This window comes from Nycticebus coucang, chromosome 21, assembly GCF_027406575.1.
Source record: "Nycticebus coucang isolate mNycCou1 chromosome 21, mNycCou1.pri, whole genome shotgun sequence".
In the NCBI taxonomy this organism is placed as follows: Eukaryota; Metazoa; Chordata; class Mammalia; order Primates; family Lorisidae; genus Nycticebus; species Nycticebus coucang.
In genome coordinates, this window is record NC_069800.1 from 38,942,433 (window position 1) to 38,954,729 (window position 12,297).

Here is a 12,297-nt window from a genome sequence, read left to right on the forward strand (position 1 = left end):
CCCCTGCTCTGTCCCCTTGCCTCTACTCCAGCACAGTAGCCAGGGGGATCGAGCCCTTTCAGTGGCTTCCCATGGTTTATGGGACAAAACCCAAAGATTGCAATGACCTAGTGCTTGCCAGCCTATGACCTCATCTCCTTTGACTCTGCCCTTGGCCCAAGTTCTTTGCCCTCTCCAGGCCTCTGCCCATGCCGTTCCTCAGGCCTGAAGGCCCTGACCCACGTGGGCCCCATATCACCCCACAGGTCACTGCTTCCCATGGGGCTTTCCTTGAGCCCAAGTCTCAAGCCTTGCCCTATGTTGACCCTCCCATCTACTGCTATATCCCTAAACCCTAACACAGTACCCAACACAAACCAACATTCTCGCTACCCAAATTAATTCTTTCCTTGCTTCACAGGCCGCAAGTTTGACCTGCGTGTCTATGTGCTGGTGATGTCGGTGAGTAACTCAGGCAGAGTCCTCCTCCAGGGGGTCGGGGTGGCTGGACTAGGGGTCAGGGGAGAAGCCATCCTGTGGGCGCCTGTATGAACTTGTCTGGTCTTCTCTCTGCCTTAGAGTGCCACAGAGGACATCTAGGGACAGGGGTGGGGACATCCAGACAGACCCAAGTTTTACCATATTAGATGCCTCAGCATCTAGATTTGTCCCCTGCCTGTCTTTTATTCATATGGTCACCCATGGTAAATGCAGAGAACATTTATTAAGAACATCTACTAAGTACTAGGCTCTGGTATAGAGCAGATTTTCTCTCATTCAGTCCTTCTAATAATACAATGAGGTAAGTTCTATTATTATCTTCATTTTACAGATGAGGGAACAGATACAGAGAGGTTATGTGACTTGCTCAAGGTCACACAGCCAGTGAGTGGCAGAGTTAGGATTCGAACTCAGAACCTACCTCATGACCAGTTCAGCAAATGTTTAAGTGTACATGGTGTGCTGGGTACAAGACAGAGGGATGTCCGAGGCAGGCTCAACCCTGGCCTCCTGGACCTCACCATCTAGGGGAGTGTATGGACTCACCCTGAGCTGGGGTGTATCACATGCAGTGATGGAGCACAGGAGATGCCCATTCAGTTTGTTTCCTCTGCGTTCGTGTCCCCGTGGGGGAGGAGGGGATAGACGTAGAGGAAGCTGAGGTTAGAACAGGTGCTCCTAGGCTGATTTGGGAAAGGAGGAGGGGTTCCAGGTGGAGGGAACAGTGCGTGAGCGCCTGTATGATTCCCTCCCTTTCTGTCTCTCTGTCCCCACCTCCCCTCAGTATATCCCTCTGCGGGCCTGGCTCTACCGGGATGGCTTTGCCCGATTCTCCAACACCCGCTTTACGCTGAACAGCATCGATGACCAGTGTATCCTGGGATCTGCCTCCCCAACCCCACGCGCCTGCCCCTTCCATCTTCTGGCCAATCCTGAGTGACCTTCTTCATCCACTGATGGCTTTGCTGTGGTCTGAATATGGGAGACACAGCAGTGAGTGAGACAGGCCTGGTCCCTCCCTCCAATCTTGGGGGTATCCTAAGGGGGTAGTCCAGCTCTGCTCAGAGCGGCTCACCCCAAACCACTCTGCTGGATGACTGTTTTGGTGGGGGGCCTACCATTCACATATATTTATATTCATAGGACTGGACAGTTTTTAGCCCCTCTGGAGAACTTTCACATTCTTAACGTGCCTTTTTCTTCAGTGTCTAGTCATTGGCTCACTCATTCGTTCTAATATAATGCTTTTTTCACCCACTCAATTGGCAGAGACCAAAACTTTGATAACGTGCTGTCTTGGCAAGGCTGCCTACTCCATGCCTACCTATGCTGTTGGTGGGAGTGTAAATTGGTACAACCCCTTTGAAGGCAATCTGGCAAATATCTATCAAAAGACAAAGGCATACGCCCTCTGACCCCAAAATTCCCCTCTGGAATTTATTCTACAGGTACACCCACCATAGAGGAGCAGACAGGCTTAAAGGTTATTAACTGCACGACCTTGTTAATGACAGCCCAAAATAGGAAGCAATGGAACAAATGGCTCATTTATGCAATAGAATACTATACAATTAAAAGGGAACGGGGAAGTGCTTTATGTACTGACATGAAACAATCCCCAAGATAGATGTATAGTTACTGGGGAAAAAACCCAAAGTTTGTGTAGAACAGGGTAGAAAGTATGTTCCCATTCATGTTAAAGATTACATCTCTCTCTCTCTCTTTGCTCATCTGTACATAGACATCTCTGGGAGGACAAAAATCTGGACATAGACGTGGTCTTTGGGAAGAGCGATGGGTGGGTAGGGACAGGGTAGATGAGAGATTATCTCCTTGAATACACTTTTGTACCTTTTAACTTGTGAGTCATGTGGATGTATTATCTGGTCAAAATAGAAATATCAAAAAAAGTTTCTAAGATTTTTTCGGCCTGAGCATCTGAAGCTGGCAGGACCAGACCACCTGTAGTCATATGCATTCAGGGAAGACAGGGGTGATGCCTCTCTGCTTCCAGCTTGGGCAATCCAATGTTTTTAACCAATTCACATCTCTCTGCCTTAATTTCATCATGTGTCCAAGGGAATGCATTTATTTGCATTGCTGTGCGTGAGATCACAATTTGGCCCTTCTGAGTAACTTTGGCAATTGTTTCTCTTTCACCAATTTCAGCATTTCCAGTAATTTATTTTAGTTTGTAAATCTAATAAGCATTTGTCACACGCAAGTCATGGAATTTAGTTTTATGGCCACCTTGTTTCTTAATTAAAATTAAATAATACACGTAAAGCACTTAGAACAGTGCCTGGCCCAGAGTGACCCTTCAGTAAGTGTTAGTCGTTCTCCCAACTCCACTTAAAATTGTTTGCACATCTCTGAGCTTCATGGGAAATTATTAAGCACACTGAGCCCTCTCCTTGGGCTAGTTTCTATTTAATCAAACTTTGCTATTTTCACAGTGAGTGAATACACATCATTGTCTACCCTTTCTTTTAGATTGTTTTAAATTTTTTAATCTCAAAATATTAATAGAAAATAATTTCTTATTTTCTGTTAATAGAAAATGCAGCAAAGACTATAAGAAACCCATCCATCTACCATCCAGATTTAACAGATTGATATTTTTGCGTATTTGCTTCACGTATTACATACCAAGTATTAAAATAATAAGAGGCTCAGCGCCTGTAGCTCCGCGTCTAGGGCTCCGGCCACATACACCAGGGCTGGCAGGTTCAAACCCAGCCTGGGCCTGCCAAACAACAACAACAAAAAAAAACAGAACAAAAAAAGCTGGATGTTGTGGCAGGCACCTGTAGTACCAGCTACTTGGGAGGCTGAGGCAAGAGAATCGCTTAAGCCCAAGAATTTGAGATTGCTGTGAACTATAATGCCATGGCACTCACTCTACCAAGGGTGACATAGTGAGACTTTGTCTCAAAAAACAAAATAAATAAATAAATAAAGTAAAATAATAAGAAACATATTTTAACCTGATATATATATATAACAAACATAGCTTACACGAATTACTCAAAATATATACATATATGCAAATAGTATATCAATACATACATATACAAAATATAAAAAGATGCACAGAAACAATATATATAATAGCAAGTAAAAACAACTTAAGTCATGTTTGAGGGTCCGTGAAATGAATTATAAAGCATTTACAATATGATCTTATACATCAGTTAAAAACAATGGGGTGGATTGAAGTGTCAGGACACGAAAGTATCTAAGATAAACTATCAAATGAATAAGCAAAATGCAAGGTATAGAGGGGGTATGTCTGTGATCCCACTTTTTCTTTTAAGGAAGTACGTTTCTGTTCAGGGAAACATGAAAAGATGTTCATGATTCTCTGATCTTACCTCTGAAAACTTCAAAGGACTAGAATCAGGTCAGGAAACATTTATTTTCAACTTTATACATCTTCCTACATTATCGTTGTTTTGACGGCTGATAGGCATTACTCTAATAATAAAAATAATAAAACATTTAACGGGCATAGTTTTAATGTTATAATAAATGCGGTATAGCTCCCTAAAGACAAATCAGAAAATGCAGGAAAGTACAAAAAAGAAAAGCAGCTCTCTCTGGTACATTTTCTAGTGATAAGTCACTCCCATTTCGGTGTTGTTCCTTCCGGGTTCATCTGTAGGGGTTCTTGTTGTCACTTGCCTTTAACATACAAGTGATCCCACCATATAAATAGAACCTTTTTTTCCCACTAAACATCATCATCAGTATTTTCCTTGAGACATTTGTTATTAGTTACAAAACATTCCACTGAGTAGCTTTCCTGGTTACTAAGCCCCCGTGCTGCAGACAGCTTCGAAATATTCAAGTTCTTGCTACTATGACATGCAATGCACAAAGGAATATGTATTTTTGGTAAACATTTTGCTGCATTTTAGATTTTTCCTTTGGGTGGTTTCACAGAAGTTTAAATGTTGGGTCAACCACATCTGGCTGGATTGTTTTCTTTCTTTCTCTCTCTCTCTCTGAAACAGATTCTCAAGCTGTCACCCTGGGTAGAGTGCCATGGTGTCATGGCTCACAGCAACCTCAGACTCTTGGGCTTAAGCGATTCTCTTGCCTCGGCCTCCCAAGTAGCTGGGACTACTGGTGCCTGCCACAATGCCTGGCTATGTTTTTGTTGCAGTTGTCAATGTTGTTTTAGGGCCAGCCTCGGTGTATGTGGCTGGCACCCCACCCGCTGGGCTATGGGCACCGCCTGTAGATTGTTTTCCAGGATCCTCTTTACTTTTACCCTCTTGTTCGCCCCAGCTCTCCAGTCCTGGGGAATAATCATTTTAAAAAGCCATTCCTAAAACAATTGGCACATCTAGGTGAAGCACATAGGAATATTCATTATTCTTTTCTTGCAAATATTCTGTGAGTTTTGAATTTTTTTAAATAAAAAGGTAAAAAGGAAAAGAAAAAACGTAACTGAGAATGGAGAAACAGGATTTTGCTGTAGAATTTGCATCTCTCCTAATTTGCCTTTCCCTCATTTACATCCCTTTGAGATTGTGTCTCTTCTGTCCCTGGGAACTTTGAGTATTTTCCCACACGGTCTTCTACCAGTTACAGTTTCTCTTTTATGTTTTCCTATCCTTTATTTGATAAATAAAAGGTCAGACGTTCTATTATTAACAATTTATGAGATTTTCATGTGACAAAAACATTAGACTCTCACATCTGCTACACATCTTTTCTCTACTCATGTTTGCCTTTAATTTTTGTCCTGACATGTTTTGTTTTTATGTAGTTGACTCCTTAGTTGATTCCATAGCTGTCCATTGATTTCCTCTGTGATTTCTACTGTTATTTCTAAGCTAAGAAAATTCTCTTCCTCCTAAAGATTTGACAACTATTCAGTTTCATTTCTCTGTGGATTTTTTTTCTTAGACAGGGTTTCACTCTGTCACATAGGCATCATCATAGCTCACGGCAACCTCCAACTCCTGGGCTCAAGCAGTTCTCCCCAGCAGCTGGGACTACAGGCACCCACCGCAAAGCCTGCTAATTTTTCTATGTTTTGTAGAGATGGGATCTTGATCTTGCTTGGGCTGGTCTCTAACACCTGATCTCATGTGATCCTCCTGTCTTGGCTTCCCAGAGTGCTAGGATTAGAGGCATGAGCCATCACTCCTGGCCCTGTGATTGATTTTGATTGTGTGTTATTCTTTGCTGTGTGACCCGTTGGTCCACGGGGACCTGGTTTTAGATTGGTTGTGGAAAGGGGAAGCTCTGAGTTGGCTGACCTATCCCCCCACGCTCCTATTTAACCCCCTCTTCCCGGCTGCCCCTGGGAGGTGCACTTTCTCTTCAATTGCAGGCTGGAGCAATGGGTGAAATGTGAAGTCTGGGAGCCATTCATCCATCATCAGCAGGGAGGATTCTTGCTCTTAAGCCAATAACTCGTTTGACTGAGTATCCTCTTTTCCTAAGTCTTTATAACAGCTTTATTGGGATATAATTGAGCTTTATAGATAATAGCTTTATATATTGAGATCTATATTGAACTTTACTGAGATATAATTCACATATCGTACAATTTACCCAGGGAAAGCATGCAATGAAACGGGTTTCATCATATTCACACAACCATAGTCAGTTTTAGAACAGTTCCATCACCCCTCCAAAAGAAATCCCATATCATTAGCCATCGCTCCCCATTTCCCCTCAACTCCCCTACTCTTTCCAACCATTTTCTGTCTCTATGGATTTGCCTATTCTGAACATTTCATATAAATGGGATCATATGTTATATGGCCTTCTGTGTCTGACCTTTTTCACTTAATATGATGTTTCCAAGGTCCATCCATGTTGTAGCTTGGACCAAATACTTTATATCTCTTTATTGTCAAATAGTATTCCACTGTATGGATATAACGTATTCCAAAATAAACGTTATTCCATAACGTAACCCATAAAATAGGTTCATGTCATTTACCTACCGGTGGACACTGGAGTTGGTTTCTTTATTTTGGGGGGGGGGCAGAGTCTCACTTTGTCACCCTCGGTAGAGTGCTATGGCATCATAGCTCACAGCAACCTCAAACTTATGGCTTCAAGTGATTTTCTTGCCTCAGCCTCCCTTATAGCTTGGATTACAGGTGGACATTGGAGTTGTTTCCATTTTGGGCTATTATGAAAATGCTAGGCTGGGCTGGGTGGCTCCCACCTGTAAACGTAGCACTCAGGGAGGCCGAGGTGGGTGGATTGCTTAAACTTAGGATTTTGAGACCAGCCTGAGCGCCATCTCTAAAAATAGAAAAATCAGCCAGGCTTGGTGGCTCAGGTCTGTATTCCCAGTGATTTGGAAGGTTGTGGCAAAAGAATCGTTTAAAAACAGGAGTTTGAGGTTGCTGTGAGCTCTATCCAGGGTGACAGAGTGAGACTCTGTCTCAAAAAAAAAAAAAAAATGCTGCTAGGAAAATTTCCTATACATGTTTTTGTGTGGACAAGTGTTTTTATTTCATGAGTATACATTTCTAGGAGTGGAATTGCTGGTCCCGTTAGTAGTTCTATGTTTAAGCCTTTTGAGGAACTACTAAACTGTTTTCCAAAGCAATTGCAATTTTACACTTCCGTTAACGTTGCATGAAGCTTCCAATTTCCCCTCACATCCTTGTCCAACACTTGTGATTAGCTGTCCTTTTTTTTTTTTTGCAGTTTTTGGCCACGGCTGGGTTTGAACCCGCCACCTCCAGCATATGGGGCTGGCGCCCTATCCCTTTGAGCCACAGGCACCGCCTGATTAGCTGTTCTTTTAATGATAGCCATCCTAGTAGACATAAAGTGGTTTTAATTTGTAGTTCCCTGTTAAGTAATGTCATTGAGCACCTTTTATGTGCTTAATGCCCAGTTCTGAATCTGTCTATTCAAATGCTTTGCTCATTTCAAAATTGATTATTTATCTTTCTATTGTTGAGTTATAAGAATTCTTTCCCTATTCTGGATACTAGTTGTTTATCAGATACATGATTTGTAAATATTATCTCCCATTCTGTGGATTGTCTTTCACTTTCCTGATAATGTCCTTCGAAGCACAGAAGTTTTTAATTTTGATCAAGTTCAATTTAATTTTTTTGTCATTTGTGGTTTTGGTATCATATCTAAGAAGCTTTGCCTAACCAAGGTCACAATGACTTATTTCTGTATTTTCTTCTAATGATTTTACAGTTTTGCCTCTTATATTTAGGCCTGCAGTTCACTTTATGGTGTGAGGAAGAGGTCCCACTTTTTCCTTTGTACCTGTATATCCATGAGTCTCTCCTCCCTTTGTTGAAAAGACTCCTCTTTCCTTTCTTGAATTGCCTTGGCACCCTTTTCAAAAATCGATTGAGCATAAATGTAGGAGTTCTTCTCCTATTTAGTGATTTGTCATGTGCTTATTCTTTTGAAATAGGGGCAGGAAAATTCAAACAAATGTAAAAGAAAAAAGGTCTTGAAAAATTTTAAAGAAGACATTCTAGGAAAAAGATTCTACTAAGATACTCACCTTCTGTAGAGAGGCTACAGCCACCCTGCTCTGTCCAGCATGCCACAGACAAGGAGAAACATTCATTTAAGGGACTTAGAATGAATCAGTGGCCTAGAGCCTCTACCTCCTCATCAAAGAAATGTCCCAAGTAAGTCCTAGAGAAAGTTATATCTTATGGCCGTTAGGTCTTGTGGTTTGGGAGACCCACCCTGCTTAGCTAGGACAGGATAACGTCGAGGAAGGGATATTCTGAATGTCACTTAACTTCTCTTAGCCTCCAAGCTGTCATCTGTGAGATGGGAATAATCTGGGGAACAAATGAGATAATGTGTGTGAGCATTCTATAAGCTGCTGATGTTACTGGTGGTGACAATGGTGATGATGTTGAAAGGCAGACTCTCAGGACGAGGCCTTCCAAGGGCCACCTTGACCTTATCCAGAACTGGATCCCTTCTCCCATATTCCTACCAAGTAGCCACCCAGCCCGAACCCTCTAGCAACAGGGAGCTTGGTAAGGCTGTTTTATATCTGGTCTCCATACATGTTAGAACATTTTCTTTTCTCTTGAGTCAAAAAATTAAAATATGACACAAAGGTAAAAAAAAGAGAGAAGAAAAAAATTATTATTATCAACTATGCTAGGCACTGTAAGAGCTACTTTTATATAGTATTTTATCTGATCTTTCACATAATCCTGTGAGGTCAGTATTCTACTCTGTACCCCATGTAGCAGGTGGGGGCAGGCTCAGGAGGTTACATGGCTTGCCCAGGGCCCACAGCCAGTAAAGAGGCAGGCAGGATGTGAAGCCCACACACATGACCCTGAGCTGTTTCATAACCTTCCCCCATCAATTCCCAAGTGAGATTCTCAGTTCACTGCCTGGGGTTACATGGACCAGGGCTCACCCTTCTCCTCAACACTGACCCTTGACCACCAGCCTCTGCCAGATGTTCACCTCACCAACGTTGCTGTGCAAAAGACGTCTCCTGACTACCATCCAAAGAAGGTGAGGAAGCTGAACTCTGTTCTCCATGGGTACAGACTTCTAGGGCTGGGCTGGGAGTCGGGAGGCACAAGTGGCAGGGAGCCCAGGGCAGGGCTGTCTGGGGCTCAGAGTTCACCAGGGAGGGGAGGCTCATCCTGCCCATTTGCAGGGCCCAGGGCAAGAGTGCACATTGAGGCCCAGAGGCCCACATATCATGTGTCTGAATATTCAAAACTTACAAACCATACTTATGCACCCCTATATAAATTGTGTCCTCTCCTCCCACCTTGATATGTATCTTCTATCTATTGATCAACTGATCAACTAATGCGTCATACAGATATGCTTTGTATCTATCTAATCCCTATAACATAACCTGCAAGGCCAAATTCAAATATAGAATTCTAAGATTTCTCATAGTGAAGGGCCAGATCAGAGGAGCACAGGAGAGCGGCCCCCAGCTCACACCTGCTCCCTGCTTCTTCCCCTGACTCCATCCCACACAGCGGGGGCCTTGTGCATACATACCCCTGAAAACAGCAACCTGTTGGTCACTCCATGGCCTTGGGACACACACATGGTCAGTGCATCTGTCCTCGAGAAGGCAGGCTCAGGGAAGAGGCCTACACAGGCTCTGTGGGCAGGACTTCCAGGGTACTGGGGAGCCAGTCCTCTTGGACACGCAGAACTTTTGCCCCACCAGGAGGGGCATACCCAGAGTCATCCCAAGCACAGGACTCAGGGCTGGGCTCCTCTTGCCCAAGCCTAAGGGCAGTGCTGATGGCCATCATTTAGGGTCCCAGATAGGTGGGGGTCCTGGCTAACTAAGACCCTTCTCCCAACCCGGCTGCCCGGGCCTTAGGGCTGCAAGTGGATGCTTCAGCGCTTCCGGCAGTACCTGGCATCCAAGCACGGGCCAGAGGCGATAGAGACACTCTTCAGTGACATGGACAACATCTTTGTCAAAAGCCTGCAGAGTGTGCAGAAGGTGATCATCAGTGACAAGCACTGCTTCGAGCTGTATGGCTACGACATCCTCATTGACCAGGACCTCAAGCCGTAAGTGGGTGGGCAGGTGGCCCAGCGAGCCAGAGGTCATGTTTTGCACACTCGGCATCCAGACCACCTTGGCTTGAATCTCAGCTCCGCCACTTCCTAACTATATAACCTTGGGCCACTTTCTTTTTCTCTGCCTCAGTTTGCTCACTTATAGAATGGGACTGGTCATTGTACCTGTATCTTATAAGATCATTAGGAGGAGTGAGCAATCTATTGTCTACAGAGCTCTGCGCAGTAGAAGTCCTTTCCCAGTCATCTGCAGAGCTGGGAATCTTTCCCTGGCACCAGGCAGGAAACTTCAGGACTCCTCTGTGAGTCCCGGTGCTTTGAGGATGTAAAGTGCCGGGTAAGGGACTATCATTACAGTGTTGATCTCTACCAAGAATCCGGTGCACTCCACAGCGCTCACAGAGGTCAATCTGACCGCAGGACATGCCTCACCTGACAGGGACCGCAGTGATGGCTTCACACTATACGATCCCATGGAAGCCTGGTGGCCTTTGGGGGGAACTAGAGGTCATGTAGCAAGTCAGAGGCAATGCCAGGCCCAGGGACCGAGTTCCTGGGCTGAGCAGCTCCCCACTAGCACCGCAGGCTCCAGGACCCTATTCGGGGTCTCCCGATGTGCTGAGGGGCTTTCTGAGCCGGGAGTAGGAGCCCTAAAACAAGACCTAAGTCAGGCCTTGGTTCAAGGGGAGCAGGATCCCAGCAGCAAGCGGGTCTCCTTTGCCACTGCAGTGTGGCTGTGAGTATCAGAGTGGATATCAGTGTGGAAAGAAGCTTGGGCGGGCAGCCTATGGCGGAAAGAGGCACTGGTCCCCGTCCCCCACCCCGTGGTGTGCCTATCCTTCTCTGCCCAGCTTCCCGTCTGTAAAAAGAAGGGGCTGTGAGCTGGAGATCCTTGGGCTGCTTTTGGCTTGCAGATACATTTTGGCCTTCAGAATGAATTTGTTTTTAACATAGCTTTATAGATTTGGGCAGTGCCTGTGGCTCAGTGGGTAGGGTGCTGGCCCCATACACTGAGGATGGCAGGTTCAAACCTGGCCCCGGCCAAACTGCAACAACAACAAAAAGCCAGGTGTTGTGGCAGTGCCTGTAGTCCCAGCTACTTTGGAGGCTGAGGCAAGAGTTAGAGGTTGCTGTGAGCTGTGATGCCATAGCACTCTACTGAGGGCGATAAAGTGAGACTCTCTACAAACAACAACAACAACAAACATAGCTTTATAGACAAGCCCTGAAATTTGGGAGATGTTTACTTAAAGGTCAGAATTTGGGGCTTTTCTAGAAAAATTAGATGATCTTGGCATTCCGGGCTCGCATTCCTTTCCAGCTCATCACAGTCTCACCCTCTCTACTGCCTCCCTCCCACCTGCCGCAGCAGGTCAGTTGCCATCTACAGGCACACGTGCATTGGGAATGAATAGGAAGTTTTTCTACAGCAGGAGGACTCCAGATCATTCTTAGACCTGGCCCTCTCTCCTCCTTTAACTTCTCTTTCTTTCTTTCTTTCTTTCTTTCTTTCTTTCTTTCTTTCTTTCTTTCTTTCTTTCTTTCTTTCTTTCTTTCTTTGAGACAGAGTCTCACTGTGTCACCCTTGGTAGGGTACTGTGGCGTCACAGGTCACAGCAACCTCCAACTCTTGGGCTTAAGCGATTCTCTTGCCTCAACCTCCCAAGTAACTGGGACTACAAGCACCCGCCACAACGCCCGGCTACTTTTGTTGTTTTTGGTTGTCGTTATCATTGTTTGGCAGGCCCTGGCTGGATTCGAACCCACCAGCTCCAGTGTATGTGGCTGGCGCCCTAGCCGCTGAGCTACAGGTGCCAAGCCTAACTTCCTTTTCTTTGACATGGAAAAGTGGAGGGAGCAGCCTGGCTGAACTGAGGGTGGAACCAGGTACTCCGTGTGGTCTGAAATTCCAAGGGCTCCAGAGACTGAGTAACCCTGTGGCTCTCCACTTCCTCCCTCTCTAGGTGGCTTCTGGAGGTTAATGCCTCCCCATCACTGACAGCCAGCAGCCAGGAGGACTATGAGCTCAAGACCTGCCTTCTGGAAGACACCCTGCATATTGTGGACATGGAAGCGAGGTGAGGGAGGGCAGCCTTGGTCATGCATCCCTGTACATAAGAATTGGGGCTCCCACCAAGGAAGAAAGAGCACGTAGAGCCTTGGGACTCGAGTGCCCTTAGAGATGGCTCTGGCCTGCCGCACCATTTGATAAACGGAGAAACTGAGATGTCCACATAGAGTCGTCCTGGCCCAAGGACTCGGCCT

General features: G+C 45.1%; 1 protein-coding gene across 1 annotated transcript in view; it reads left to right on the plus strand.

Moving 5' to 3' along the window:
• TTLL9 (tubulin tyrosine ligase like 9) overlaps nt 1–12,297 on the plus strand; it is a 61,033-nt gene that overhangs the window by 42,647 nt on the left and 6,089 nt on the right. Inside the window, exons 9-13 of the mRNA XM_053574074.1 lie at nt 401–441; nt 1,265–1,352; nt 8,927–8,985; nt 9,827–10,023; nt 11,997–12,110. Of these exons, the coding sequence (XP_053430049.1) occupies nt 401–441; nt 1,265–1,352; nt 8,927–8,985; nt 9,827–10,023; nt 11,997–12,110 (499 nt within the window). The remainder of the gene's footprint in view (nt 1–400; nt 442–1,264; nt 1,353–8,926; nt 8,986–9,826; nt 10,024–11,996; nt 12,111–12,297) is intronic.